The sequence below is a fragment of the Cydia strobilella genome, chromosome 16, assembly GCF_947568885.1.
Source record: "Cydia strobilella chromosome 16, ilCydStro3.1, whole genome shotgun sequence".
Lineage (NCBI taxonomy): Eukaryota > Metazoa > Arthropoda > Insecta > Lepidoptera > Tortricidae > Cydia > Cydia strobilella.
Genome location: NC_086056.1, coordinates 6300069 through 6326771, shown reverse-complemented (window position 1 = coordinate 6326771; position 26703 = coordinate 6300069). Strand labels below are relative to the sequence as shown.

Genomic DNA, 26703 nt, shown 5'->3' with positions numbered 1-26703 from the left:
GTTGTTGCTCAATTGCCACGGTAATAGGCGAGTTCGACATTTTGGTTTTAATAATTATTTTTTCCTTTATAATTGTCCAAAACAAGGCTAGAAACTAATAAAATGTAAACTTGAATAAACAAAGTGTATTTTTAGGTTCATACAGCGCCGGGTTATAGTTAAATTTAGGTTTGTTTTGGAAAACTTGCTTAACCCCCTCGTTAATAAGGATACTTACCTTAGTAGAAATTAAATCCCTAGTTGGAGATATTATTGAACAAAATACACGAAATTGAACGGTCAAAATTCAAAAATCGGCCCCCTGCCCCATATTGTAGCCTGAAAATAGGTAAACAACCCACGGCTAATTACTCTGTAATTGGTCCGTTTTTCTATCCTATACATACACATTATTCAGCCTAGTAGAAAAGTCCCTAATCGATTGCCCTGTTGGTGCATGTTGCACCTTAGCTCTAATTACATGATCTGCCTGTAGGTATTTTAAATACATTTGCAGACAACGTTAGCATTATTATATTCTGATCGATAAATAACGACTTGTTTCAAACGCCGCAACAAACTACAACTGTTATCCCAAAATTAAAATTTCGAGCCTTTCATTACGATGATGCGCCTCGCATTTCAATTTTTCGCAAATTTGGTTTCGGCATTTGATAAAGTCCACAATTATTCGGCGCACTCTGTAAAATTCATTTTGTATACTGATGGCATTTAGGAAACATGAACCTTGTTTTAAACAGAGCGAAAGTCGCTTTAGTATCTTCCAGTTGACTTCATACGAGGTTTATACAGTGTTCGGTTTACACTTTGTATTATAAACGAAAGCTTTTTACTCAACCTCATTCCTTATGCACTGATTGCTTGACCCAAAAGCAGTTAATGGCCTGTATCATAAACATTATAGCAAGCATTGTAAGCAAAAAGCTATTTGTAGAAATACCTTTAGATTTATCACAATTAGAGAATTCCTCGGGCGACTCTGCCTTGCCTTTTTTCCTGGGCACTTTTGATTATTCAGTTGAATTCTTAGCGATTTGTGTACACTCGCAGTTGTGTAGAAAAAGAAAAATTTAAAGTAGATACATCTTCTCATCCTCATTTTTTATCCATCCTAATACTGATAAAATTGTGACCTTTAGGTACATAACAAGGTGCTTTCAGTACCTTTAAGTCTGTATACACATATCAATGTGTACCTATCTGTATACAGGCTTCTGCAGGTAGACATAAAGCAAATCTACTAAATTTTAACATGTTTTAACACAATACCTTCTCCCTTTTTCTTATTAAGTACAACCGGAATACGAAAATACAAACAAATCCCGTAATTATGCCGAAATTGTTGTTTGTTTTAGGAATTTTGCTGGTACATCTCTTGTCTTGGTAACAATAGTTACGTTATAATGAATCAAAGATTCAACTAAGCTAACAATTTTAATTAACAAGCGAAACAAACAAGCCTTAATTAATCCAACGACTCTCTTGCTGTCACTTTTTAATTTATTTACAGTCTTTGTAACTAAGGAGTTTAAAATGTTTTGTTTGACTTGACTTGTTCATGATAGGTGCTAATTACATAGTTGGAAACTTAGAACTCCAACTAAAACTAAACGTTAACTTTCCTCGAAATTCTCGGATTTCCCTGTTGGATTTGTACTGCATATTCATGACATTGTATTTATATTTTTAGACCCCGTTTATATAATGTTCTTCAATGTATATTATTTGTGCATCTCTTATTGAGCGATTTAAAAAAAATATTATATTTTCGGATTTCAAATCTAGAAGCTTTCAAGCATGCAAGCAATAGTACTTTAAGTTTCCTATGTTCTTAAGCGACATCTTGTGATATGCTTTACTCGTAACAATTATTTTTAGGGTTCCGTACCCAAAGGGTGAAAAAGCCTGTCCACTCCACTGTCCGCCTGTCTGTCTGCCACCAGGCTGTATCTCATAAACCGTGCTGATTGCTAAAGTTGAACAGTTGAAATTTTCACAGATGATGTATTTCTGTTGCCGCTATAACATAACAACCAATACTAAAAATTCAATTTGTTCGGAACCCTCGGTGAGCGAGTCCGACTGGCACCTGTCCCGGTTTTTGTGACTTCAGTGCCTTGTGTAATGAATTTCTGAAGTTACTCTGTAGCGTCCCACCCACGTTCTTTAAATAAAGCGCACGTGACCCTTTATTCGTTTATCTCATTCCTGCGAGGCGCTTGATACATACCTATAGGTACAACGTCTAATATCAAGACTAGCTATTGCGACGTTTTGTTCTAGGTTTTGGGCCTATATTTCACACGAAATACCAAAGGACTCGAGGCATAATATTCTGTAGCATTCTACGAAAAGCTAATATTTTGCTTGGTAACGAATGTAGTTTTTTGAAATTGTAGATTTTTATATCCTCGAGCATTCGATATAATATTTTCAAAGTGGCATTTATAATGAGTCCGAGGGTACTGGCGTGTTTGTCCCTAGTGAAATCATCAAATCAGAAACTCCAATTAGTTACAGTTGCGGAATGAAAAGCCTTATTTCAAATCTACACTGAAAAAGAGCCCAAACCTGAAGTAGATATGTGCGTACTAACAGCAGCACTTTACTGACCATTCGTAGACATAATATATGATATCTTTTCAACAAATTGTACAAATGTACAATAATAATTATACTTGTATAGTGTACTCGTTATGTGTGGACTATGGTACCCAACAACAACCCATTTCAACCCTTCAATCTCTTAAAATATTAACACTTTCTTTTCCTCCACATTTTTCTCACAGATTTTCCATTATCAGTCAATAACAATCTGTCCATTCGCTGTTTTAGCGTTCCCCGCAGTAGCCATATAACTACGCGATTTTACGACCGCTTTTCTCCGCCAGACTTTTATGTTCGGATGATCGGATTTTTTTTAGAACATCAAAAATTATTGTTGGATTTGTCACGCGCCTATGGATTATTTGTGGCCTACCCCAACTTTCTGCAAATAGGTAGTTCTGTTCTTTCTGCAAACTCTTGTTCAACCGCCTTTTTTATTTTTTCTCTAAATCTAAAAAAACGAAACTAACAAGAAAGTTAAATGAGGCATTTGATGGTGTCTTGACTTTAGGGGAGCCTTAAAAAAGGGAATCAACAACATTAACGAGCTGAATAACTTTAATAATGCCGGTCCCAGCTGTCAGCCAAGCATCAAACTTATCGTAGGTACAGCTGGATTTTAGCGGGGTTTAAAATCTCTGCTCTTTCTGTGCTCTTTTCTTAAGAGTCCGGTGTCGATTTTGGAGCAAAAATGTAAAATTGATAGATTTAGTCGTTAAAATTATACACGTTTTGTTACGTAATATCTAAATAACAAGTATTGGTTTCTATTAGCACGTCTTCTCATCTTGCCTTTTAATAATGAAGTCGCGAGCGTGCGTCACCGGTAATATATGAAGAGAAGGGGCAGTTTTTAAAAATTCATCAAACAATTTTAGTGGTAAATTATACAAATTGATGTATAAGAATAGTTTTAGCAAATGTTGTAGATTATTTAAGTATCAAAATTACGTTGAAATAAGGTCGATTTTCAGAGAAATTGTCACTTGTTTTGAAGTAATTTCTGGAGAAAATTGAATTCGTTTAACTTTCATTTCCTCGAACTCTAAGTCATATAACAAAAATGTAATCTGATAAAGGTCAAGTACAGACTATGTGTAATACAAATTTACCATTTTTAAGCATTCCAAACTTTACGAAATTTACAAATAAGAGCGACAAAATCAGTGCTTTACGCGCGTTTACCTAAACGTCCATCAGAAAAAAAATCATTACTAATTTAGTGTCTGTTTTCAAAAAATTGATCTGATAAAAGGCAAGATAAGAAGACGTGCTAATAGAAACCAGTACTTGTTATTCAATGTACTTGTATTTCAATTAGGTAACAAAAGGTGTACAATTGCACCGACGAAATCTATCAATTTTACTTTTTTGCGACTAAAATCGACACCGGCCCCTTAAAAAGGACCCTTTTCCTACTATGTTTTTGTACTATGACATGTTAAACGCCGCTAAGCTGTTTCTAGAGCGCCATCACAGAATAACTAATAGTTTTTTATTTGTTTATTCAGTGATTCGTAGATCGTACATTGAACCGCCTTTTGGCGGCTTTGAGCTTGTTAGACGGTCTTTACTCTTGTTGTAAACAATCATTATTGCAATCTTCGAAGTTTTTATTTATTTTATACATACATGGTGCAAAAAATGGCGGGGATATTCGTCGGTATCGTGTTCTGATTAGGAAAATGTAGAAGAAATTTTTTTTTATGCTAACAATTTTTGACCTTTGTATGGACAGTTGGCCGACTTGGGTGACCTGGCCCATAAAAATTTTTTTTTTTTACTTTTTCCTAATCAGAACACGATACTGAACATGCCCTTAAACGGATCCCCACTGTTTTTGTTACACCATGTATTTTTTAAACTGCCTGCTATCGACTGAATGAAAGTTACGGTTCGTTACGTGATTCAATAATTCCCCTTTTTATCGAAAATTGAGTGAAATGATTCGATCTCCTACAATTTGACTAATCAACGCATTTATTTTGGTGAAGAATACTGATGAGGATAAAGGTAAAAAGATATAAATTGGGTTACCTAATTTGAAATATTTAAATAAAGTAGTACAGTGAAAAACAATAGTGTCTTAATCTTAATTTAATTGGGTATGTTTATATCGATTTCTTGTCAGTCAAGAATAACAACAAAAACCTTATCATCTCGTTGTTGAAAAACAAAGCAGTCTATCATATCTCAAACATTTTGGTGCCACGTAAGTAAATTACAAAATAATGTTATGATTATTGTTCGACCCATATCATATTTTATTTATCATATATTTTATTAATAGTTGCTATGTTGCCTATATCTTTGTTTTGAGATGATAAAGAATCGTAGGTATACATGCTTGCAACACGCTCACGCAGTCACAGATTATATAATACGTAGTTATTACGAACAGATGCTTGTCTATCAAAGAAAACGCAAATACCTACCGTTTTGATACCTACACAAAAACACAATGGAGTGAACTTCAACGCGCCGCTCCCCGCACCGCGCGCGCCGACACAACGCTAGGGTTGCCGACGCTTGTTTCAAATGGGTAATTAGGTGTCTTAGGTGAATATCTAACTATGTGTCGTAAAAGACGTTATCTACATCTTTAAAACAATTTGATAGTAGCTACGTAGCTTGTAAGTAATATCGTAAAAATAATAACAGTAGGTGTAAAAGTACCTATATTTGAGATTGTCTACTTACGTTTCCTCATCTATCAAAAGAGGATAAAACTATATTTTTTATTTTATTGTTTCTGCATCCATCCATACTACAAGCTGTGTTATTTGTTCGTGGCGAAGACATTTCTTTGCGTGCGTGCATGGGCGCGTGTGGCAACAAACCAGCTGGCTTTTGTATCGCCGGCCGGACGAGATTCGTATAGGCATTAATCCGAGCTCACGCGGAGTTCTATAGGCCTGAGCCAGTTGACATCTTCGGTTTATGAAACCTCATATGCGCAAAGTGCGTATCGATAAAAATGGCAACAAGAGGTTAAAACCATCTACTGGGGCCAAAATGCCAATCTGATTATCCTAATTAGCGAATAGGAAGACTGTCTTAATTAGTTTATACAATCGCCGATAAAGTTTTTAATGGTAGTTTTAAGTTTTTTTTTCCCAAACAAAAATTAATTGGTAATTAGGTATTATCAATCGTATAGTGCGTATGCGGCTTTTAGCAGATAATTATAATACCTATAAAAAAAGTGTGAAAAGTTTAATTTTTTGCAATCCGTAAGTGACATTGAAATAAATATTGGTGTATTTCATAGAAGACCATCTTAAGATACATATTCAATCAATCATCTATGTAACTTCGAACGGGAACATACCTAGTTAAATGCGTTTCAAACTTCTTCTTTTTCTTAAAAACGCGGTTTTAGGATGATGATTTAAAAAAAAATGGTACTTAGGGTCATGTTTTTTTTTAAATTAGGTAGCCGATATGACGTAGATTTGGAGAACGAGTATAAGGAAACTAAAGGTTCCATGCCTAACTGATGGAATGTCAAAATTTGCGTTTACGTAAAAGTGACGCCATCAAAAAGTTATGTACATAGTATATCATTGATAAATAAAATAAACCGTGAGAGCTCACCAACTTGTACAAAAATAGTCCGCAATTGCCCCAAAATACAGCTTACATATGTAGAAAAACAATGTTAATCATTACATTTATGATTTTTGTGCGCAATTTAGCATAAGGACCCTTTTTAACTAAACTTTGAAACCAATTTTAACATTGAAATATTTAACGTATACGAGTAAAACTAAGCTAGAAAGACACGTCTATTCCTACATTTTAAAATTACGCAGAAGAGAAAAAAAATTTAATATTGAAGTTTTACAAAAACGTTCATATCTCTGTAACTAGAAATGAGCATAAGGACTCTTCTTTCATGAAAAGGCACATATTTCACATTTAAGAATTTTGTTAACATTTCGTGAGAAAATATCTAGTTTTTCAAGATTTTCTTGAGCTTTCTAAGCCTGGCTTTAAACAGGCTTCCTAGTAAGTAAGAAGTCATAACTGGAAAAGTGCTTACGTTACGCTCGTAAAACTAACATTTTACGTCTTCTTTAGTGAACCTAGTTATTTGTTGGCCCTTACTGCCACTTCCCGACTGTAGATAAGAATTGATGGTTATCACTAGGGTATCACTTGAAAATTGCTGTCTTATGCTAATTTTGCGTTCCACATTTTTTGTGCGGCGATATATTGGAATTTGTTGGCATTTTCTTGTGGAGTATCCGTAGGTACTTAAGACAATGTATCCTTGTCATCGCAGTTTCAGCATTCGATTTTTTAAATCCTAATTTGCAAAATTGTGTCTAAATTTTCAACGCTTCTAATTCGTTTTGTTTTCTCGCATCCGAATATGCCCTAAGCTGTATAATGTAAACCTTATCAGCTTCTTTTCGTATTTTAACATTCATTTTTTTTTTTTCATTTTCGTATTCAGTACGCGAAACACGGCCGTTGTAAACGCTGCTCGCACGGTAAGTGTAAGTGCTTGAGAAAGGAGACCTAGGCTCTCCGAATCATGTCGCGCGAATGACTAAAAACACGTGAGTCTTATGTAAAAGTTTTCGAATAAAACGATAAGAAGCCGATTTCTCGTTCCTTTTCTTACCTATGTTTTTATAATATTCGAATATCTCGTCAGATAAAATTGAATATTCGAATAGCTGAAAGTTTCGAATATTTGCAATCCCTAATAGTGTATAAGCTATTTCGAAAACCTTTCAGTGTCTTATTTTCATTTGAACTTCCGTTTTACAGTCATTAAATGCAAAAACTTTTCTTTTTAAATGTTTGCTGAGACACATTCTTAGTTTCCTTACTGATTACATACATACGTACGGTTTGCCTAGAATCTAAGATCACTGATTGTTCTAAAAACATGAAAGAAAACCGCACGGAAAACGACAGTGGAACTGAAGCTTTACAGAGCGCTGGAAACGCTGCTAAATTAATAAAGCTCGAAAGAACCAGGCGAAGTAATTCAGACTCGAGCTCTAACTAAAGTTAGCAAAGCTGTATTCAGTCTCGGTTTTAGACATCACAGAGCGGCGAGGGCAATGCCACCGAACTGGAACTCTGCGGCTCCCTGTTACCTGTTACCTATGCATGTACTGGGTATTTAGTTTACTAACTGTGAATGTACCATTCGTCGAGGATAATATTGCTTATGTACTTTCCTAAAACATAAATAGAATGAGCGGTCGTTGGCTCGATAAGTCGAAATCATAATACATGCAGCTTTACATTATTTAATGGCTACTTGTAAAAAATGTCAACGCTTATTAAAACTTCAACGAAGAAACAAAACTGGACGGTTCATTTAGAGTAAATCCCACCTGCGTTTCAAATTAGATGCTGGCAAAGAACCAACTAAGAAAAACGAGTTTTTGTAAACACTTTTATTTTCAACGACGTTTCCTTCCGTGTACCCAAGACCCGATAGTACTCTACACTCGCGTGACCACCTTGTTTTGATACCATCAGTGGGTTCAATATTGCCCCAATCAAATTAGGGTAAGTGGGAGCGATTTCCTTCGACTCGAGAGCGAATGGCATCTTTATTACAACAACTAATGCTTTTGTCTAGTTCCTACCATTTCAGACGAGTGTATTAGCTGTAGTCATGAAAGTTAATTGAACGTTATGAAAACGAAATTGTTAAACATAATTGTTGGAGTAATACTCTGCAATGTAACGAGGATGACAGTTTTACATGACTCCAAATATTTAGGTATGCTGGATTCTTTCCCCAGTGTTTGTTGCTAGCCACTCGATTGGCAAGGATCCAAATGTTTTAGATTTAATTGAAAGTTATGGAGTTGTTATTTTCTTTCGGCTACGAATAATATCAGAGGTCAGTAAAGTGCACTGTAGGTATTTTCGTCTCCGGCTTGTTCATGAAATTTCATGATACGTTTCCTGCTATGAAGCGGCATTCAGATTAAAAGAACTGTTTTGCTGATATGATATTTCTCAAATCATCTCTCTCGCACTTATTTTTTATTTTATTTTATTGATGCAAGTGTGATGTTAAGTTATAATAATATCAAATCAACAATATCAGCAGACAGTTCAAATTAAAATGCCATTGCCAGTCCTCTTTTAATGCGGGATTAATAGCAGGAGGTCCTATAAACTCAACATGTTTTAAGCCTCTAGAGTCTAGTTGATGAGATGAGATGATAAGCTTTCGGCCTAACGGTTGGTGGTTATGGTTAACGTAGGAGGCAACCAGAGAGGTGTCACATTTTGAGTATCTGGTCCCTCGAAAATCTGTATAGGTACCTATAACATGCACAATTTTATTAGGTACGCCATTCATGGAGTTCCCCATACTATCAGTTTTGAACGATTCACGGTCAGTTTCACTAGACTTATATCGACCGCGAAATATCGGGAGCTCGAAAACAATACAAAAGGTAATCACGGTCTATATCCCGGTCGATATGTCCCCATATTATTCCCCCATTTAAATGTTCTCGACTTTCGCGTCAAAATTCCTGATTCTTAGTAATATACTGATGTCAAGGGCTGTTGCTCGTATTATTGACGGCAGTGTAAGCTATATTAATTGCCGGCTGAACGAACTCGTGTCTCGTGTAAATTCGCGTTTTCTGAGCGTGTCACGCTCACACGTAATTGTTTTCATGGCGCTATTATTCTCAGGCTTAGTCATTTCACTTTCCCTTATTACTCAAACCTTCAAGGAAAGAGCGTACTCTCATCTATTCTCAAAAGCCGCCAACGCGCTTGCAACCCCTCTGGTGTTGCGGGTGTCCATGGGCGACGGTAATAGCTTACCATCAGGCGATTCGTCTGCTCGTTTGCCTCCTATATAAAAAAAAAACTATTAATACTAAAAGACTTACCTACTAAGTATAACATTTATAAATTTGAACACATCTGATCATTATTTTTAGCGGAATCTACAGGACCCGTGTAAGCGGCGTCGAAACGTCGGAAATAAGGGCAAAGAAAATAAATTCAAGATAGACCCTTCTTCTTTCCCCTAGACCGGTTGTCCCATTTACTTGGGGTCGGCCCTCCTCGTCCGCATCCTCCACTGAGCACGATTGCGTGCGGCGTTTTTATCAATTTGAGCTTCTTTAAGGTCTCTTTCGACCGTCGTCAGCCAAGTGGCGGGTGGTCTTCCATGGCCGCGTGGCTGGGTCATAGGCAGGTTCAAGGCCAGTTTTACCGGATGGTCTTCTTCGCGTCTTTGGACGTGGCCGTACCATCTAAGGCGTTTTTCTTTGGCTTTGTCGATTATTGGTGCGACTCTAAAACTTCCCCTAATGTACTCATTCCGGATCTTGTCCAAGAGTGTGACGCCAGCTGACCATCGTAGCATACGCATTTCGGTAGTGTGTAACTTGTTAAGGTGGCATTTGTTTGTAGCCCAGCACTCCGATCCATACAAAACCGCGGGTCTTATTGCTGTTTTGTACAGTATTCCTTTGGTCTTGAGCGGCATTTTCTTATCGCACATGACTCCTGTAAGCTGTCTCCACTTCATCCAGCCCGTAGTGGTCCGGTGAGTAACATCGCTATCAATTTTACCGTCACTGGACACTATCGAACCTAAATATTTAAATTCTGACACTGGGTATTGGCGTGTTTCCTATAGAGATGTTGATAGTTTTAGGGTCTGTTAAACCGTCAAAGATACAGGACATATGTTCGGTTTTCTTCCTACTTATCTTCAGACCGTTGGTTTCAAGCGCTTTTACCCAGGTGTTTAAGTCTTGTTGTAGGTGGTCGACGTTGTCCGAGATTAAAACCACATCATCTGCATAAAGTAAGTTCCACGGTAGCGGTTTTTGACAGTGTTTCGTCAAGTAATCCATAGTAGTATTGAAGAGTATTGGGCTCAGTGTAGAACCTTGATGGACTCCTACTTCTATTTCAAACCTGTCGCCTTTGCCTGCTGGGCTAACAACTTGGGTGGTGATCGCATCGTACATGTCCTGTATCAGGTAAATGTAGTACTCTGGTACTTTTTGCTGCCTGAGTGATTCCCATATGAGATCTCGGGGGACATGATCAAACGCTTTTTCCAAGTCTATGAATATCATATGCATGTTTCGCTTGTTTGCTTTTGCTTTTTCTAGCAGAATACGTACAGTTTGAATTGCATCTGATGTGCCTCTTCCGGGCACGAAGCCACATTGGTTTGACGTAAGACTTATGAGGTGTTGCAGTCTGTTATTAATTACCCGCTCCCAGATTTTTAAGGTGTGTGGCATCAATTTTATAGCTCTATAGTTACTACAGTCTCTTACGTCTCCTTTGCCCTTGTAGAACGGTATCAGGTGACTGTTTCGCCACGCGATGGGCATTGATTGTCCTTGAATAAGCTTATTTAATAATTGATGTAGCCAAGCCTGACCCTGAATATCCAGATGCTTCCAGACCTCAGTTGGTATTTCGTCTGGCCCTGGTGACCTGTTGTTCTTCATTTGTCTTATGGCTTTCCTTATTTCTTCTAGTGTTATATCAGGGATTGGACCTAGCACTGGTTCAGGTTGTGTGTAATTTCTATTTCTGGGGTGTGATATATTTAATAAATCTTTATAGTACTCGGTCCATCTACTGTTTATGTCTCTATCTTGTGTTAAAAGTTTTGAATTTTGGTCATTTATATATTTAACTGTTCTTATATCTTTAGTGTTATTATGCCGAGTTTTAGCAATTTTGTGTATGTCTAATTCAGATTTTGCCGATTCTAAATCATTATAAAATTCTTGGTTCGATTGTGCCATCGCGATCGCTACTAGTCTCTTGGTCAACTTTTTCTGCTGTTTATACTTCTCAAAGTCTGTTTGGTCTTTTGTATGTTGCCATGCTTTGAATAGCTCTCTCTTACGTGATACAGCCTCTTTCACTTCGGCGTTCCACCAAACTGTTTCCTTATTCGGGCCCTTCTTGCATCTTGTACGACCTAGATATTGCTCAGCCTTGGCTATACAAACTCCTTCGAAGTCGTTCCACATTTCATTGATTTCAAATTCAAGATAGACCCGCTATTAGTATCTAATCTGATTAGTAATTATTAGTTGTGTTCACCTATTGAAATACCTCAAAAGTGTTATTAATACAATACTTACTCGTAAGTATTTATTTACATTTTGATAAAACAGTAATGAATATAATGATAATGACGCATTGCTCGAAATACTTAAAATTAATAGTCTGTTTTATTTAATACTTAAACTAAATAAGTCGTAAAGTGGGTAAAATTGTATTAATATTAATGCACCAGGTCCCTGTTTCCTCATTATAGTGATCAAGGAAGATTTATAATAAGATAAGATAAGATAATAATTTATTTCATTTCAATCTTAGTTGGTAAATACATAGTGGTCGAGTCCTCCTATTAGGTATGAAGTACCTGTATCAGGAGACCTCGCTCTTCCAGAATTACATTTTTTTTTAAATCTATACTAAGAGAAGTAAATAAAGTTAACATTAACATTATAAATTTATAATGAATTAACTAGTTTGCCAAATTAACGACTACATTTACATTTATTAATTTTACATATTTACATAGCTAAAATTATTCTTACATATCTATTTTAATCATCGTGTGAGTGCATGCGCGCGCGCGCGCGCGCGTGTGTCTGTGTGTGTGTGTGTGTGTCGTTTTATTTTAAGTTTTTATTTACGAATTATATCTTCAGTAGCTTTATAGTCAAGTGCACTTAACCATTTAATTATTGCTTTTTTACATTCATAGTTATTTAGCGAGTGTATATTAAGTTCCTTATTTATCATGTTATATATGACTGCAGATTGAACCTCGCATTGCCTCCTTGCAAAGCTCTGGCAAGCAAATAAAGCCCTGTGAATGTTAGCTGCCGCTCCGTTAAATAGTTGAGGACCCTTTAAATACCCCTTACAGTCCCTCGGGAATACCTCTGCAGGAACGAGCTCCCAGGTTTTGCAACCTCAAATAAAATTTATTTTGCTATAATATTTATGATTGAATTTAAAATTACAGAAACTTGTTCATAGATGGCAGCACCAGTCTCTCTCTCGCTACAACGTAAATCCGTAAGGAGTTCGTTTAGGAAGTGCAAGCGCGCACTGCTTGCCCTTAGAGCTGGTCAAAGACGCCTAGTCTTACTAAGATGGCTTACAGATACTTGTAAAAACATAATGAGGTAGGTATATAAGTATGCACTGAGTATACGAATCGATACGAATAGATAGCACAAAGGAAAACCAATGAAGCCTTTTATTCGTGTCAATTTAAAGATGGGCTCTTCGGATTCGCCTAGTTAATGAAAAAATACCCTACTCCGTTAATTCCCTTAGGCAATTTGCTCGAAAAGAGAAATATTTCGACCAGTATCAGGACTGTATTAACTGATCCCACAGGACTACTGACCCTTACACCATCGCCGTTACACGCCAACGCGTTAGAGCCAACTCTATGTCAGTTTATCTTCATCAAACTACTTACACGAACATTTACCGGGATTACGAAATATGGCGTCAGTTTGATAGTCAGAAATGTGTAAGAATTTTAACCTTAGCAGATTTGTATTTATAACCCAATTTCCTGTACTAGCCATAGCCACGCACGATGGTAGAAATTACTCTCAACAAATTATATTATGCAGATTATTTTACATACCTAAATTACTATACCTATTATTATTATTAGATTGGTTTTACTTAGTAAGTACGTTGAAATTGAAATATGTCTTCACTGGAACGTGTACCTAATATGATAACTTAGTCTTACTGAGCTTTGCGACTGCGATTACATACTTAATTTTACTATTTCGTTATACATGAGTATGTACCCATTTGATGGTTTTGTTAACTAAGTTTCAGCTTAATTTTATTATTAAATGTACCGTTGTTCAAAATCCGATATTTTTTACAAACACGTAACTAAGCAATACGAGTACGTTTATAGAATGTTCTGTAATCTCGAGCTACACGTGACCGCTGAAATCTTTTCTTAATGTTATAGGGTCCTACCTACCCTTTTTACTCATCCTCCCTGAGCCAAACTTATAAACTGAAAATCCGGGGCTATATTTGATTTATCACTTTTGCAATGTGACTTTCGACTACTTTTCTGTATTTGTAAATTAACAACAAGTTTATGTAACATTTGTGTTTGCTTTATGGCAAGCTGTTTAAAAGGCAAAAGGGGAAAATAAATTCCACTCAGACGACAAAAATACTAATAATTTACCCGAAGGCACCTGCAATATCTTCCAGTTTTATGTCATCCATAAACTCTAAAAGAATGGCTCGTTGACATAAGCGACAGGTATGCGAACGAAAACTGTCGATTTATCTTACTAACCTACCATGTTTTCAAATTTACTGCTATCCCTTTTGAATAAATTTTACTGATGCCGTAAAACCATTGGCACAATTTTTATGTTTACTTTCTTTGCAGTGTTCTCCAAAGGACAATGCGAGACAGGCCAGTACCGCTTCCTCGCCAAGACTGGTGGCTACGCCTGGGTTCAAACCCAGGCCACCGTCATCACAGACAAGCAGCAGAAGCCTGTCAGCGTCGTCTGCGTCAACTACATAATAAGGTAGTCTAGAATAGTAACCCTTAGAGATGACTAATTTTATGTACATCTTTGTGTTCCTCATTCATTTCAGGTTTAAATATTTTGATACACGAATCAATAAACATGTTATATAAAGACATTTTTGAGGTAAGTTACCGATTTGTCTTATTTTTATATTATGTATTCATTATTACATTAATGTTCTTTATTAATTTTACTTATGTCATTTTATTTTTACGACATACGTGGTTATAAAGTGGTAGCACCATAGTTTACTATTGGAATTCCATTTTTATTTCGTTTTACTTACATCGTTTTACGACTGGTTTCGTGTTTAGTTCGCTGTAAATTGTGAATTACTTTTAAAATCTGATAATATGTATATGAATCCTATGGCTATCAAGCGTGTCGCTTTCTTAAGAACATACTTTAGTGAGGTTAGTGCATTAATTAAACTTTTATATTTCACTGAGAATTTCCTGATTTAGAATAGAACCAAGGTTTCAATAAAACAGAGGCGCTATTACTGCAAAAATTGTTACAGCTTCAAAGTCGTAGTAAGGTATGGGTCTGATTACATTTGACAACCTGTCCGTGCTTACTCAAATTCAATTCTTTCTCTTCTATAAAGGAAAATCTAAAATCCATTAACGTTATGCTACAAATTTTGTTCGCGAAAATTAATATCCTTGTCAACTGTTCCTCGATTTCCGAGAATGCTAAGTCGAAGGCGATAAAGGGAGGAGCTCCGATAACGAACAGATAGGAAGTCCTTTGATCGGGTACAAGCGTCTTGTGTAACAAATTTTCTTGACTGTCACATAGGACGGTAGCGTAGGTAGAGTTAGACCAAGAAAAGTCTGCAGAGATTTTGGCAGCAAACGCAGTGCCAGTGTTTTTTATACGTCTTAATTTCATAGAAGTTTGACGTTTAAAATATCTTATCTTATAGTTTCGGGGGCCCTTACGGATACACTTCGACCCATAGGGATCTTTTGTGCAGTTACCCCCTAGGAAAGATCCGTCCGCTACTCAAGAGCCTTCCCCACCATCTCCATATGCCGGATGATGGACCTTATGGGTAGTTTTTTGAATTCCTTTGGTACCAGGTAGCCTGTTCCAAAGTCCTTCATTCTTTGTCTGGCGAGGGCGTGACATTCACACATAAGGTGTTCTATTGTCTCTTCATCTTCGCCACACATACGACAGTAGTAGTAGTAGTAGTAGTAGTAGTAAATCACTTTATTGTACAAAACAAAAATTGATAACATGAAATTCATATAAATTTAGGTACAAAGGCGAGCTTATCCCTATAAGGGATTTCTTCCAGCTAACCTTAGAGTAAATGAGTGGAAAATTCGAATTAGATAGATAGACAAACTTACAGAACGTACAATAATATTTAAGAAGGAAAACTACAATATTAACGTCTACGAATAACTAAAATACATCAATTGCATTATGCAATAAAATAAATATGTACTAGCATACATAAATCGGTGTTGTCAGCGTGCCCCATCTTGGCCAGGATTCCCTTGACCCCGTAATGGCCAGTAAACACCCCTGTTATTATTTGGAGTTGCCGTTTGCTAAGTTTCCAAAGCTTTTTGCTCCAACCAGAGTCTACCCGTCAGACTGTCCCATCTTCCTGGTGTTTGGTCTTAGTAAGGTCTTTGATAGCCGTTGTGATGGTTCCCTGTGAGAGCCCCACGAATAGTTCCGGACCTATAAGGCTGTTTGCAGATCCGGCTCTGGCAAGTTCATCTGCATTTTCATTGCCCATGAATCCCTCGTGCCCTGGGATCCTAAAGAAGAGAGAAGAAGTTTGACGTTTAAAATAACACCTGCACTGCGTGTCCTGTCAAAATCTCTGCAGACTTTTCTTGGTTTGACTCTACTATGCCAACGAATGAGAGTCGGCCTCTGCCGACTTATTACAATTGGTTTGATTTATTCTGCTATTGTAATAGGCCGTAAATTACTCATTCGAGACCATTTAATTCAACATTGCGCGCAAGGACTTCTCAATTCGCTGCAAGTTCATTCACATTCATAACTGATTTTATTTATATCTTGCTGGGACGCTATTTATTTATACATAGTCTGATGTATCCGCTCAGTTACAGGGAGTAGTTTGCGTCATATACCCAGTCTATTTATTATAACGGTAGGAATGGTAGGCAAGGCCGAGGTTGTTTTGATCTGCCTACAGCTGAGCATTGACTGATTTGGACTGTATGTCAGGGGCGCCACTTTGGCGTATTCAACTAAATGCTTGGCACTGGTAACAACATTTATGAACGAGACATTGTACAGTCGAAGGCAAACATATCGATCCAGACAAATGGCTCAAAAATATGTGAACACGACTTTATTGTCTAAGGTGTAAGAGTGTACACATATTTTTGAAACTTAAGGATATATATTTATGCTACTCAGTCCCGTTTAATTGTTGTTCGACGACATTTAAGATACCATACAATATAATTGTTGAAAATTGGCAAAATATATCATAAATAAATAAAATAAATAAATAAATATTATAGGACATTCTTACACAGATTCCCACGGTAAGCCCAAGGAGGCTTGTGTTATAGGTACTTAGACAATGATATATATAATATTTAAATACTTTAATACATAGAAAACACCCATGAATCAGGAACAAATATCTGTGCACATCACACAATTAAATGCCCTTACCGGGATTCGAACCCAGGACCATCGGCTTCACAGGTAGGAAAATAAAGTGGAATAAAACTATGAAAACGGATTATATCGCGTATATTGAATTTATAATACATCCCTACGTAATACATCTATACCAATTTATAATACATCTATACGTTTTCATAGTTTTATTTCATGAGTAGCTATCGCGGTAACCGAAGGCAATATTATATCATAACATAAAGTACCTAATTAAAACAAAACTGGGTTAGTTGCCCTCCTTATCTAGAAGATAAACTGTGTTCCGGTAAAACAACACGGGCTCTTAAAGTATATAATTTACGTATACCTACACGCCCAACCTAACCTTACTCTAGTTACATGAATATCGTAATGAGTTTGCAAATTAAATTCCAACTTCCTATTTGTGAGGTCCAGAACTGACCTGTTGGAAATTTTCAAAGTAGAATTAAATCTGTAGTAAGTTAAATGCGTAAAGCTATAACTTTTTCGTGAGAAGTCAAACGATTTCCTATAAATTTTGTTTGTAATTCGCCTTTTTACCGCAATGTTTTTCCTAACATATTAATTAATGTTTGTAGTTTTAAGGTAAACACAATATTTTAGGTGGTTAAAATGTCAAAGGTCACTAATACTCACATGGCTATGTTGAAAGTGATTGTCGGACTTATGAACATTTACCAAACAACAGAGACCGTCTGTGTATTACAATGAAAAACAAACATGTACGCCGATGGCAAAATAATATTAATTCTAACGAACTCATATTTTTGGTGTGTGTATTTGCACGAAACCCTCGATTCAATTTTACCTTTCGTCGTTGTTTCTGACTTTAATACTTCGTTTGTACAAGTCGGCTTGTGAACTGAATGAAGTATTGAAACTCAATCATCTGTGATTAAGAATTTTCCAATACCCCACGCTTGCTTTGATGGCTATTTGGGTTGCAGGATTAATTTTCTGCCGAGATTGATCTTTGGGCATTTATGCAATCTAAAATGAGATCATTGACTTATTAAATTTATCCTTGAATTCCTCCGATGTTTTTTCTTGAAAAACATTGTATGTAATTTTAAAACTGTCATTTTATGCGTATATATTTTGAAATAATGTCGACGAGACGTCGGCATTTCATTAGATTTTTACGATCCCATTTCTCTGGGCTATAACTTTGTTTCCCGATCCGCTCTCATCGCTAACAAGAAATATTGTCGCCGAGTGGTTGTTGTCGCTTTTAATGGGTTTTCTTTGTTTCAATGTCCATGTAGGTATTGTTTATTTTCATGACTATGTTTCCTTCTTTCCCTATATCCCCGTTTTTCTATAAAACATGAGTAATTCTTAAGTTTAAACATCCTGAATATTTCACGTCGCGAATTAGGCAGTAACTGATTTTGGCTTCCGGCCTTTTTAGCTTAAGTCAGGGAGTTTCCTCCAAGTTAAGATGTAGTCACGAATTTTCTTATCCGTACCGCCGTTTCCCCTCGTAAATTGTGCCGCGTTTATGTCCCGCACTTCAAGGTCAAGAGTTCCATTTAAGAGCCTGGTATTGTACTCGCCTATTATATCTATTTATATTCTAAGCTATTGTTACTGCTCTTAGCACGTTAAAGGCTTACTTCGTGTCACGAGACTGCATAACTACAGGTTTAAAAACTCACAGAAATCTTTATTTTTGGCGTGTTTCCCAAGCTTTGGGTTTGTAGTTTTAGACATCTAAAACTATTTCACGTACACGAACGAGTCGCGTGATAAGTGTGTGGCGTAGAGTTGTTTTTGCCGTGACGTCAAATATTTGTTGTGTCGGCTCCGTCCTATAAAAGTTACCTACCTGTTTATCGACGTCTATCGCGTAAAATTACGATACACCCCGTAATACATGTTGTATACTGGTAGCAAGGTCAATGGATATTATTAAAGTTTGCATATTTCGTGTGCTAGTTGTTGTAAAGTTTTATTTTTTGTTTAATACAATTCATATGTAGCAGGTTATTTAGGTATTACTTAATATTTAGCCTAAAAAAGATGTAATATTTTGTCCAGCTTTGCTGGATTATGTTTGCTCATTCCGACGTGTTGTTTGTGTGTGTGTGTGTGTGTGTGTCTGTTATGGATTTCTGTGGTCCGAAATAAATGGTTTTTTTTATCCCTTCAACACAGCCTCTACACTTCTACAGTGGTCGATAGTTTTAGGGCATATATTAATTTCAAGTACCTAGCCGCCTCGCCTCAACGGCTAGACTGACTGCATTTCATATTTATGAAATAATCATATATTCACGATAGAATCTCAGATCTGGATTGTTACGTTATCTAGACAACAGTATTATCGCCTTGGGTATTTCGATCGAAATGAAATTGAACCTGAGCTAGGGTAGTAAAATATGTTTATCGTCTTTCTCCTTTGCTTGAACTACACACACAGTACACACACACACATACCTAGTTTTTAGTTTTTTACATAAATTTTGTAAGCATATTTTTACAGGAATTTCAATTGATTCTAATTAAATGTCGCCTTTCTTTTCTATCGCTTTCTTTGTTGTCAGATTCTTCGTAGTTTTATGTTATTTCTTTTGCTTTTACGTACATTGAGTAATTTTATTGTGTTTTCAAACTTTCTTTTGCATTCCGGCAATATATCGTGGAGTCAGATTTATTAATCCCGTTTTTTATCTCCTTGCGTATCCGTGTTGTCAAAGTTTGGCACATGCGTAATAAGCTTGTTGACTTTTTCTGTGTTCACACCACTCGTATTTTCTGCTTCACACGGCTCCCAACAAACATCGAACGATTCTCCCAATCACGTTTTCATGTTTATCTTGCCCTCGCCATTAGTTTGTTTATCTTGGTCAACATTATCTTCAAGTATTTATAATTGCGAAACTAATCATAAGACCTTTAATAGCAAAGCAAGTCGTTAGACCTAACTTTTTATCAGCTGTAAACGATGAGTGTGTTCGGTTCATCGCAAAGTTTATCTTATCAATGTGTACCTTATCATGAGACCAAGCGCAGTCTGAACGAGAATGTCACCAACAGAGGCAAAGGTTATCAGAAGAAAATGGTTGCTATGCTTCTTTCTTAGACCATATCAATATTCTTAGTTTCACAATTCTATATCCTTTGTAAACTAATTAACATAATGGTCCTCTTCAAACAATTCACTTAACATGATCTCTCCCATCACAACCGAACCGAGGAAGTGGGTAAAGCCATGTCCACGATGAAGTTCGCCAAAAGCCCTGGAGCTGACAGGATTAGTACGAAGAACTTGTTTTCGTAAAGACCAAACTTTTACTTCTCCTTACCAAATCATTCAACAACATCATAAAAACAGGAAAATTACACCAAAAGCTGCTTCATTCTAATATGATACTTTTGTATAAGAAAGGCGATAAGTTGTCACATAGGCAACTATCGACCCATCAGTCTGGTTTCTCATATTTATTAAAGTTATCGAGCGTCGTATTGCTGGGCAACTCGACCGACATCAACCCCCCGAACAGGCTGGCATTCGTCCCAGATTTTCCACCACCGACCACCTCCACACACTCAACCAAATCATTGAAAAGTATAATTAATTTAAGATCCCCCTGTATTTAGCATGTGTTGATGACAGGAAAGCATTTGATAGCTTAACCCATTCTGCCATAGTAACCGCACTCATAAATCAAAACATTAATCCTACCTATGTAAACTTAATCAAAAATATATACAGTAATAGTACCGCCGATATAAAACTTCACTACTCCGGTCAGTCGTTCCCTATACAACGACGTGTTAAACAGGGTGCTCCGCTGTCTCCTATACCATTTACAAGCACCCTCGAAGAAGTTTTCAAGGTTTCCTGGGAGCTAGGGGAATAGTCGTCGGTAATAAGAGGCTATCAAAGTGTCGAGGTAGACGGGCAGATCATACATTATGTTGACAAGTATATATACTTGGGCCAGCTAGTCTCTTTCAGTAAGAGGCAAGATAAGAAAGTTGAGCGCCGTGTTCAAAATGCCTGGAAAAGCTACTAGTCCATGAAAGAGCTAATGAAGGGTAACCTTCCAATCCAATCCAATGTATGTAATAATTTCCATTATATGTAATATGTTGTGGCGTTAAATAAATGTATTTTCTTCCTTTATTTCGTTCTATTGTCACTGAAGCGCAAACTTGTTGACATGTGTATTCTGCCTGTTCTACTTCTAACCTACGGCGCCCAAACTTGGTCACTCACAGAGATTCAGAAGCCCAAACTGAAGGTTTGCCAACGCGCTATGGAGCGCAGCATTCTAGGATTTCTAGGTGTTAAACTAACTGATCGCATAAGAAACACCACGCTGCGCTCTAAAACCCGCATTGCTGACGTAGGCGAGAAAACCGCTAGGCTCAAATGGGACTGGGCCGGTCACGTCTACTACCGCATGCATCCGGAGAGGTGGGCTACCTTAGCCACCAAATGGATGCCGGTAGAGGAGCGTGGACGGGGCAGGCCCAAACGGAGATGGCGGGATGACTTGGACAGCTTCCTGAACAACTGGCCGGAGGAAACACCAAATCGGGAGTCATGGAAATCAAGAGGCCTTAGCCCAGCAGGGGGTTACTCAGATATTTAGGCTAAAAAAAAAAGTATTATTGCAAAATTTGGAACTCTATGTCTTTCACGGATATTACGTTCTTTCGGGAAGATTAATGTTAGTTAGCTGAGTTTAGTAAACTGTATTAAAATAATTTATAGCCCTTTGCCAGTAACAAGTAACAACATTAACTGACTTATGGACCTTTGGAGCTTTTGTTTAGATTGAATGCTAAAAAGTTTTTCAATGTAATTTATGTAACTTCGGTATTTAAATGAGGTTGTGCAATTACGAGAATTGTTGGGCTGTTAATAACTAAATTAACAAAACTGCTTTGGATTGCATTGTTTGTGGTAATAGTTTTAACAGCCAGCGACTGTGAATGGGCATGATGACAAATTTTGAAATCCCTTTTAATATTGTAGATACACTTGTATTGGTTGGGAAAAACGCAATATTTCAGCTATACTCATAAGTTTTAACATAAATAATTGCATTATTTTATAGCAACTTTAAACCTCGCGCGAAAACGCCTCGCATCCGTTTGTGACGTCACGCTTTGGTAAACATACAGTTATGTAGGTAAGAAATATGAAATACCAACCGGTTACTTCAAATTTGTCAATTTCAATTAATCGATTTATCGTGATTGATATATCAATACTTTCATTAATTATAAAATAAAATATGTGCATAAACTGATAAAAAACTTTAAAATAACATTTGCGAAATGATCACAACAAAACACATATTGTTTACATGACTACTTGCAAAAATTCATCACAATAACTCATTTTATACAAACACACACGGTTGCAATCTAAGATGAATTATTTAGATACATGTATATTTTGAGTGAAAATATGGGGTGCCGGTTTTACTTTTTAATTTTTCATTTTTTCTGTTTACGACAGTCAACATGGGCAACATGGCAATGATAGTTCCATTCAGCCGTCATTTTTTTTTTATTGAAATATCGTATTATTTAGCTTTTTATTTATTTTCAAATAATTATTTACAAGTGAATTTACGCATTTTTCCTAATTACGCAAAATTAAGAAAAATACTTTATATCGTGTTATAATATTTTTTGTACGTAATAAATGTTTATAATGGTGAAATAAAAAATATGTATATTTTTTTTAACATCCAAACTGGTGTGGACGTATTGGGACGTATGGATTACGGTCAATGAGGTTGTCTATGCTGCTCAAAGAAATATATCATCATCAGGTTTGGCTCGCTTCTGATTGGTGTTTCAGTTAAAATGGCCGATTGGAGGATTTTGCACTTTTATTTTGTTGAAAATATGAGTAATCCTAATGTTTATACTGAAATTTGGCCATTTTTAGAATCATATTAACATATATGTTTCTTTGAAACCATTATTTCCATGATTCTTTGTTACTGTCATCATTCCAATTGTACGAATTCAAAAAAATCCTGATTTCCTTTAATTTCAACTCAAGACTTTGCATTTAATGTATTAGTATGTTCTTCTAGAATTCGTTTAAACGTTGGAGAACCGGGACTCTTATACCTACTATAAAAATAATCCTTGACATCATTTCTATGTACTTACCTATAAAGGATTTCAATTACTTATGCGTTCACTTGGATTAATATTACCCCATATGTAAACTGACTTACAACGCTCGTTATTCGTATAAATTCTGTTATCAGTATTCAGATTATATCACGAGTATCACGACGCCGAGCCCTTGCGTTGTTACGCACGCACCTAAGGGCGAATTCAATATCTACACCAATTTGAATCTTAACCCTCTGATACAAGTTTTAAAGCGTACATATAATATTGAACGTACCTAGTGAAGGGTTACACTTGATCAAGTCATGAACTAATATGTTATTGTGACATTTCCATGCATGTTCAATAGTAGTCTGAGGTCATACGTAGATAAATAGAAGCGTATTTCTCAATTTTGTAACAGGGCTGTCAATTAAGTCATATCGGTATATAGCATGTAGGAACACAAATATTTACCCTTTAGTACCGTTTGGTAATCAAAATTGCGTAACCAGCTACAGAATGGGAATCAAGATTCCCAGTTTGAAGCCGGTTACGTATTGGGCCAGCGTGTTAGCGTTTGGTAACTAAATTTGGTAACTAGCTACAAAACAGGAATCTAAAATCTAAAATTCCCTGTATGTAGCCAGTTACGAATTGGGCCAGAGTACCGTTTGGTAAATAAGTTTTGTAACTGGCTACAAAATGGGAATCCAAAATTACATTAAATCAATAGGTAGGTAGGTTAGGTAGCTTTACATGCCCGAAGGGCAAACCTCGGCCTAGTTAAGTTATGAAGAAAATGTTTGTTTGAAAAGAAACAGTCCGACGAACTCCAGCTAACTCCAACAACCGTGGCTACGAATCGGTAATTCAAAAGTCCCATTTTGTAACCTACAACCCGGGATCTATTTTTCCCGTTTCGAAGCCGGTTACCAAACGTGGTTTCAAATCGGTAACGGAAAAGTCCCAATTTGAAGCCAGTTACGAATTGGTATTTCTTTCCCGTTTCGAAGCTGGTTACCAATTTTTAGTTATCAAACGGTACTAAAGGATATTTACACCGCAGAGAGGGTAATAAAAATAATAATACAACTGTGGAATGAACTGTCATACGCGGTATTCCCGGACCGATACGACCTTCAAACTCTGTCTCCTAATTGTTACACACATTCCATTTACGTTGGTTTTACATACACAGTCAGCTACCTACTTAAGTATCCTATACCGATCAAAATATTTGGCGTGAAAAGTGTTCACACGTCAAATATTTTATCGCTAGTATTTGCCATTATGACATACTTCTTTTCCTAATAGGTCTCTACCTACTTAATAAATTGACAGAAGTCATGAGTGAAAACATTATTCTAAACTCCCTTTTTTGTAAAACTTTTATTAAATATTTTGTATGTTATTATTGAAAGAAAACTGATAGTCTACTTTTTATATTTCCTATTTAACTAAAAAGAGACAAACAGGTAGGTATTTATAGTCACGCAATGGTTAATTTATAACCACAAAGTTCTAGTTGATGATGAGTTATTTTATTGATTCGATTGTTTCTTTGACAATAGCTTATCAATTTCTTAACTAACTAACTATAAGCGTCTAACTTGATTAGGTTCCCTTTGCCTTGCACCGCCTCACATTTTGATAAGCGTGATGCTTATTAACTTCTTAATAAACATTATCATTAGCTATAAACTTCCTTAATGCAAAATCTACAATAATAACACTATCGTTTCTAGTATATTGATTGATCCAATAGAATTTAGAGATGTGATTCCACACTATTCGTTTGTGTTTTTCTCCGACCCTGGGTACCGAAGTTACATTGTAACTGTGGATGCAAGCAAGATAAACTCTAAGACTAAGACTGAATTTCGTATCTTCCTTCTTAGTATTGATTTTTATATTTTAGAACGCGATAAAAAACGTCTTTACATTTTTCAGTAAAATTTGTATTTTGAAACGAGTCAACACAATATTGACCATTATTATTAACAATCCAACGACACCCCTGTCTAGTAAAACCTGACCTCATACAATGTATGAGATCAGGACTAACACCTGGCGTCGTCTCACGTGCACTGCCGTTTATTTTCACACATTACCATCTGGGTCAATGTAACAACAACACGTAATTAACTTTATGTTGGGGCCACACCTTCTGCGCGGTCTAATATTAGATTAAAGCTGGATCGATATTAAGCCCTAGGTATTATGGGAGACCTTTGGTCAAGTCTTCCAGTTGATATTACAAAAGGTACAGTTTGTAAGTGTAAATAAGACACTGTCAAATATATTGTACATATATAAATTAATCTTTAGATTTAAGATAATTGCCTTGCCCTACCAGGGCCCATGTGAAACTATTATATACTAGCTGTGCCCGCGGCTTCGCCTGCGTGGAATTCGGTCTGTGTCAGTAAGCGGCTAATTCACCCCTAATTTACCTCCCTGTCCCCGGGAGACGGAACTTAAAGTAAAGTTGACAAATGGATACGCTAGAGGACTGTAGTCCAGATAAAATATTTTACAATTAGGTACCTACCACCAAAGATAGATATAACTCCGTAATAGATGGATACAGTCTAAGGAAAAAACGTGCCTCGAAAATCACGAAAATTTGATTCTCGATCAGATGTCGCTACTACCTTTTGCCTACTCTCGTATAGAGGGCGTTAACGGTTTCGTTTGTTATTATTTAACAATTTTAACGCATATCAGTGAAAGAACATGGGTCAAAAAAATAAAAATAATTAATGCAAATAAAAAAGATCGTTTATCCATATTTAAATACATTTTATCGTATTTTAATAAATCTTCATTTTTAGTTTTAAAGTGTGTCGATAGATGGCAGTGTGGTTACAAAATTTACTATGACAGTACCGCTCTATAATATTACATCCTCTTTGCTACCACTAAATAAAATTACACTCCAAAAGGTTTTTGTTGCCCTTATTCAAATTTTTGACGTGATTTAAACGGCATAGAGTAGTAGGTGTATATCGAACGATACAGTACCATTTTTGTATTTTTACGTCCTTGACTGTACCTATCCAAATCGGGTACACTACATATTTCCGAAAAAATATTATTCCGAATTTTAGAATGTCGAATTTTATCATTCCGATTTTTAAATGCTCGACCCATCAAAATTCCGACTGTCATAATTACGAATGATGAAAATCACGAAGATTTATATTTCCGAAAACCCAAAAAGCCGAATTTTGTAAATTCCGAACTACATAATTTCGACTATAACAATTCCGATGGTGGCAAACACCGAATTTAACATTTACGATTTTCAAAATCACGAATTCGGAATTGCCCTTATCCGATTCCTATTTTAAATATCCCAATTTTAAAATTTCCACTTTTTTGGCAACAGTTCGTTTTCTTGGGGGTCGCAGTTCTAACCTAACCTAACCCACTTTTCTGGCAACAGTTCGTTTTCTTGGGGGTCGCAATTCTAACCTAACCTAACCCACTTCTAGCAACAGTTTGTTTTCTTGGGGGTCGCAGTTCTAACCTAACCTAACCCACTTCTAGCAACAGTTCCGGTTCGCAGTTCTGTCTAATTTATTTATGCCGAATTTTTATGCCAAAAATATTTTATGCCAAATGCCATGACGCGGCACGACAGGTACCCGTAATAATTACTAAAACGTGAGTCTTCATTTGAATATCACGGACTTCATTTTTCCAATCTTAAAAAACCGAATTTCTGAAT

The 26703-nt window shown here is 36.3% G+C and overlaps 1 protein-coding gene across 4 annotated transcripts in view; it reads left to right on the top strand.

The window, feature by feature from the left end:
* Positions 1–26703, top strand: part of LOC134748237 (hypoxia-inducible factor 1-alpha-like) — a 117064-nt gene that overhangs the window by 60092 nt on the left and 30269 nt on the right. For all 4 annotated transcript variants that reach the window (XM_063682960.1, XM_063682957.1, XM_063682958.1 and 1 more), the window contains one exon: positions 14057–14201. In XM_063682960.1, the coding sequence (XP_063539030.1) occupies positions 14057–14201 (145 nt within the window). The remainder of the gene's footprint in view (positions 1–14056; positions 14202–26703) is intronic.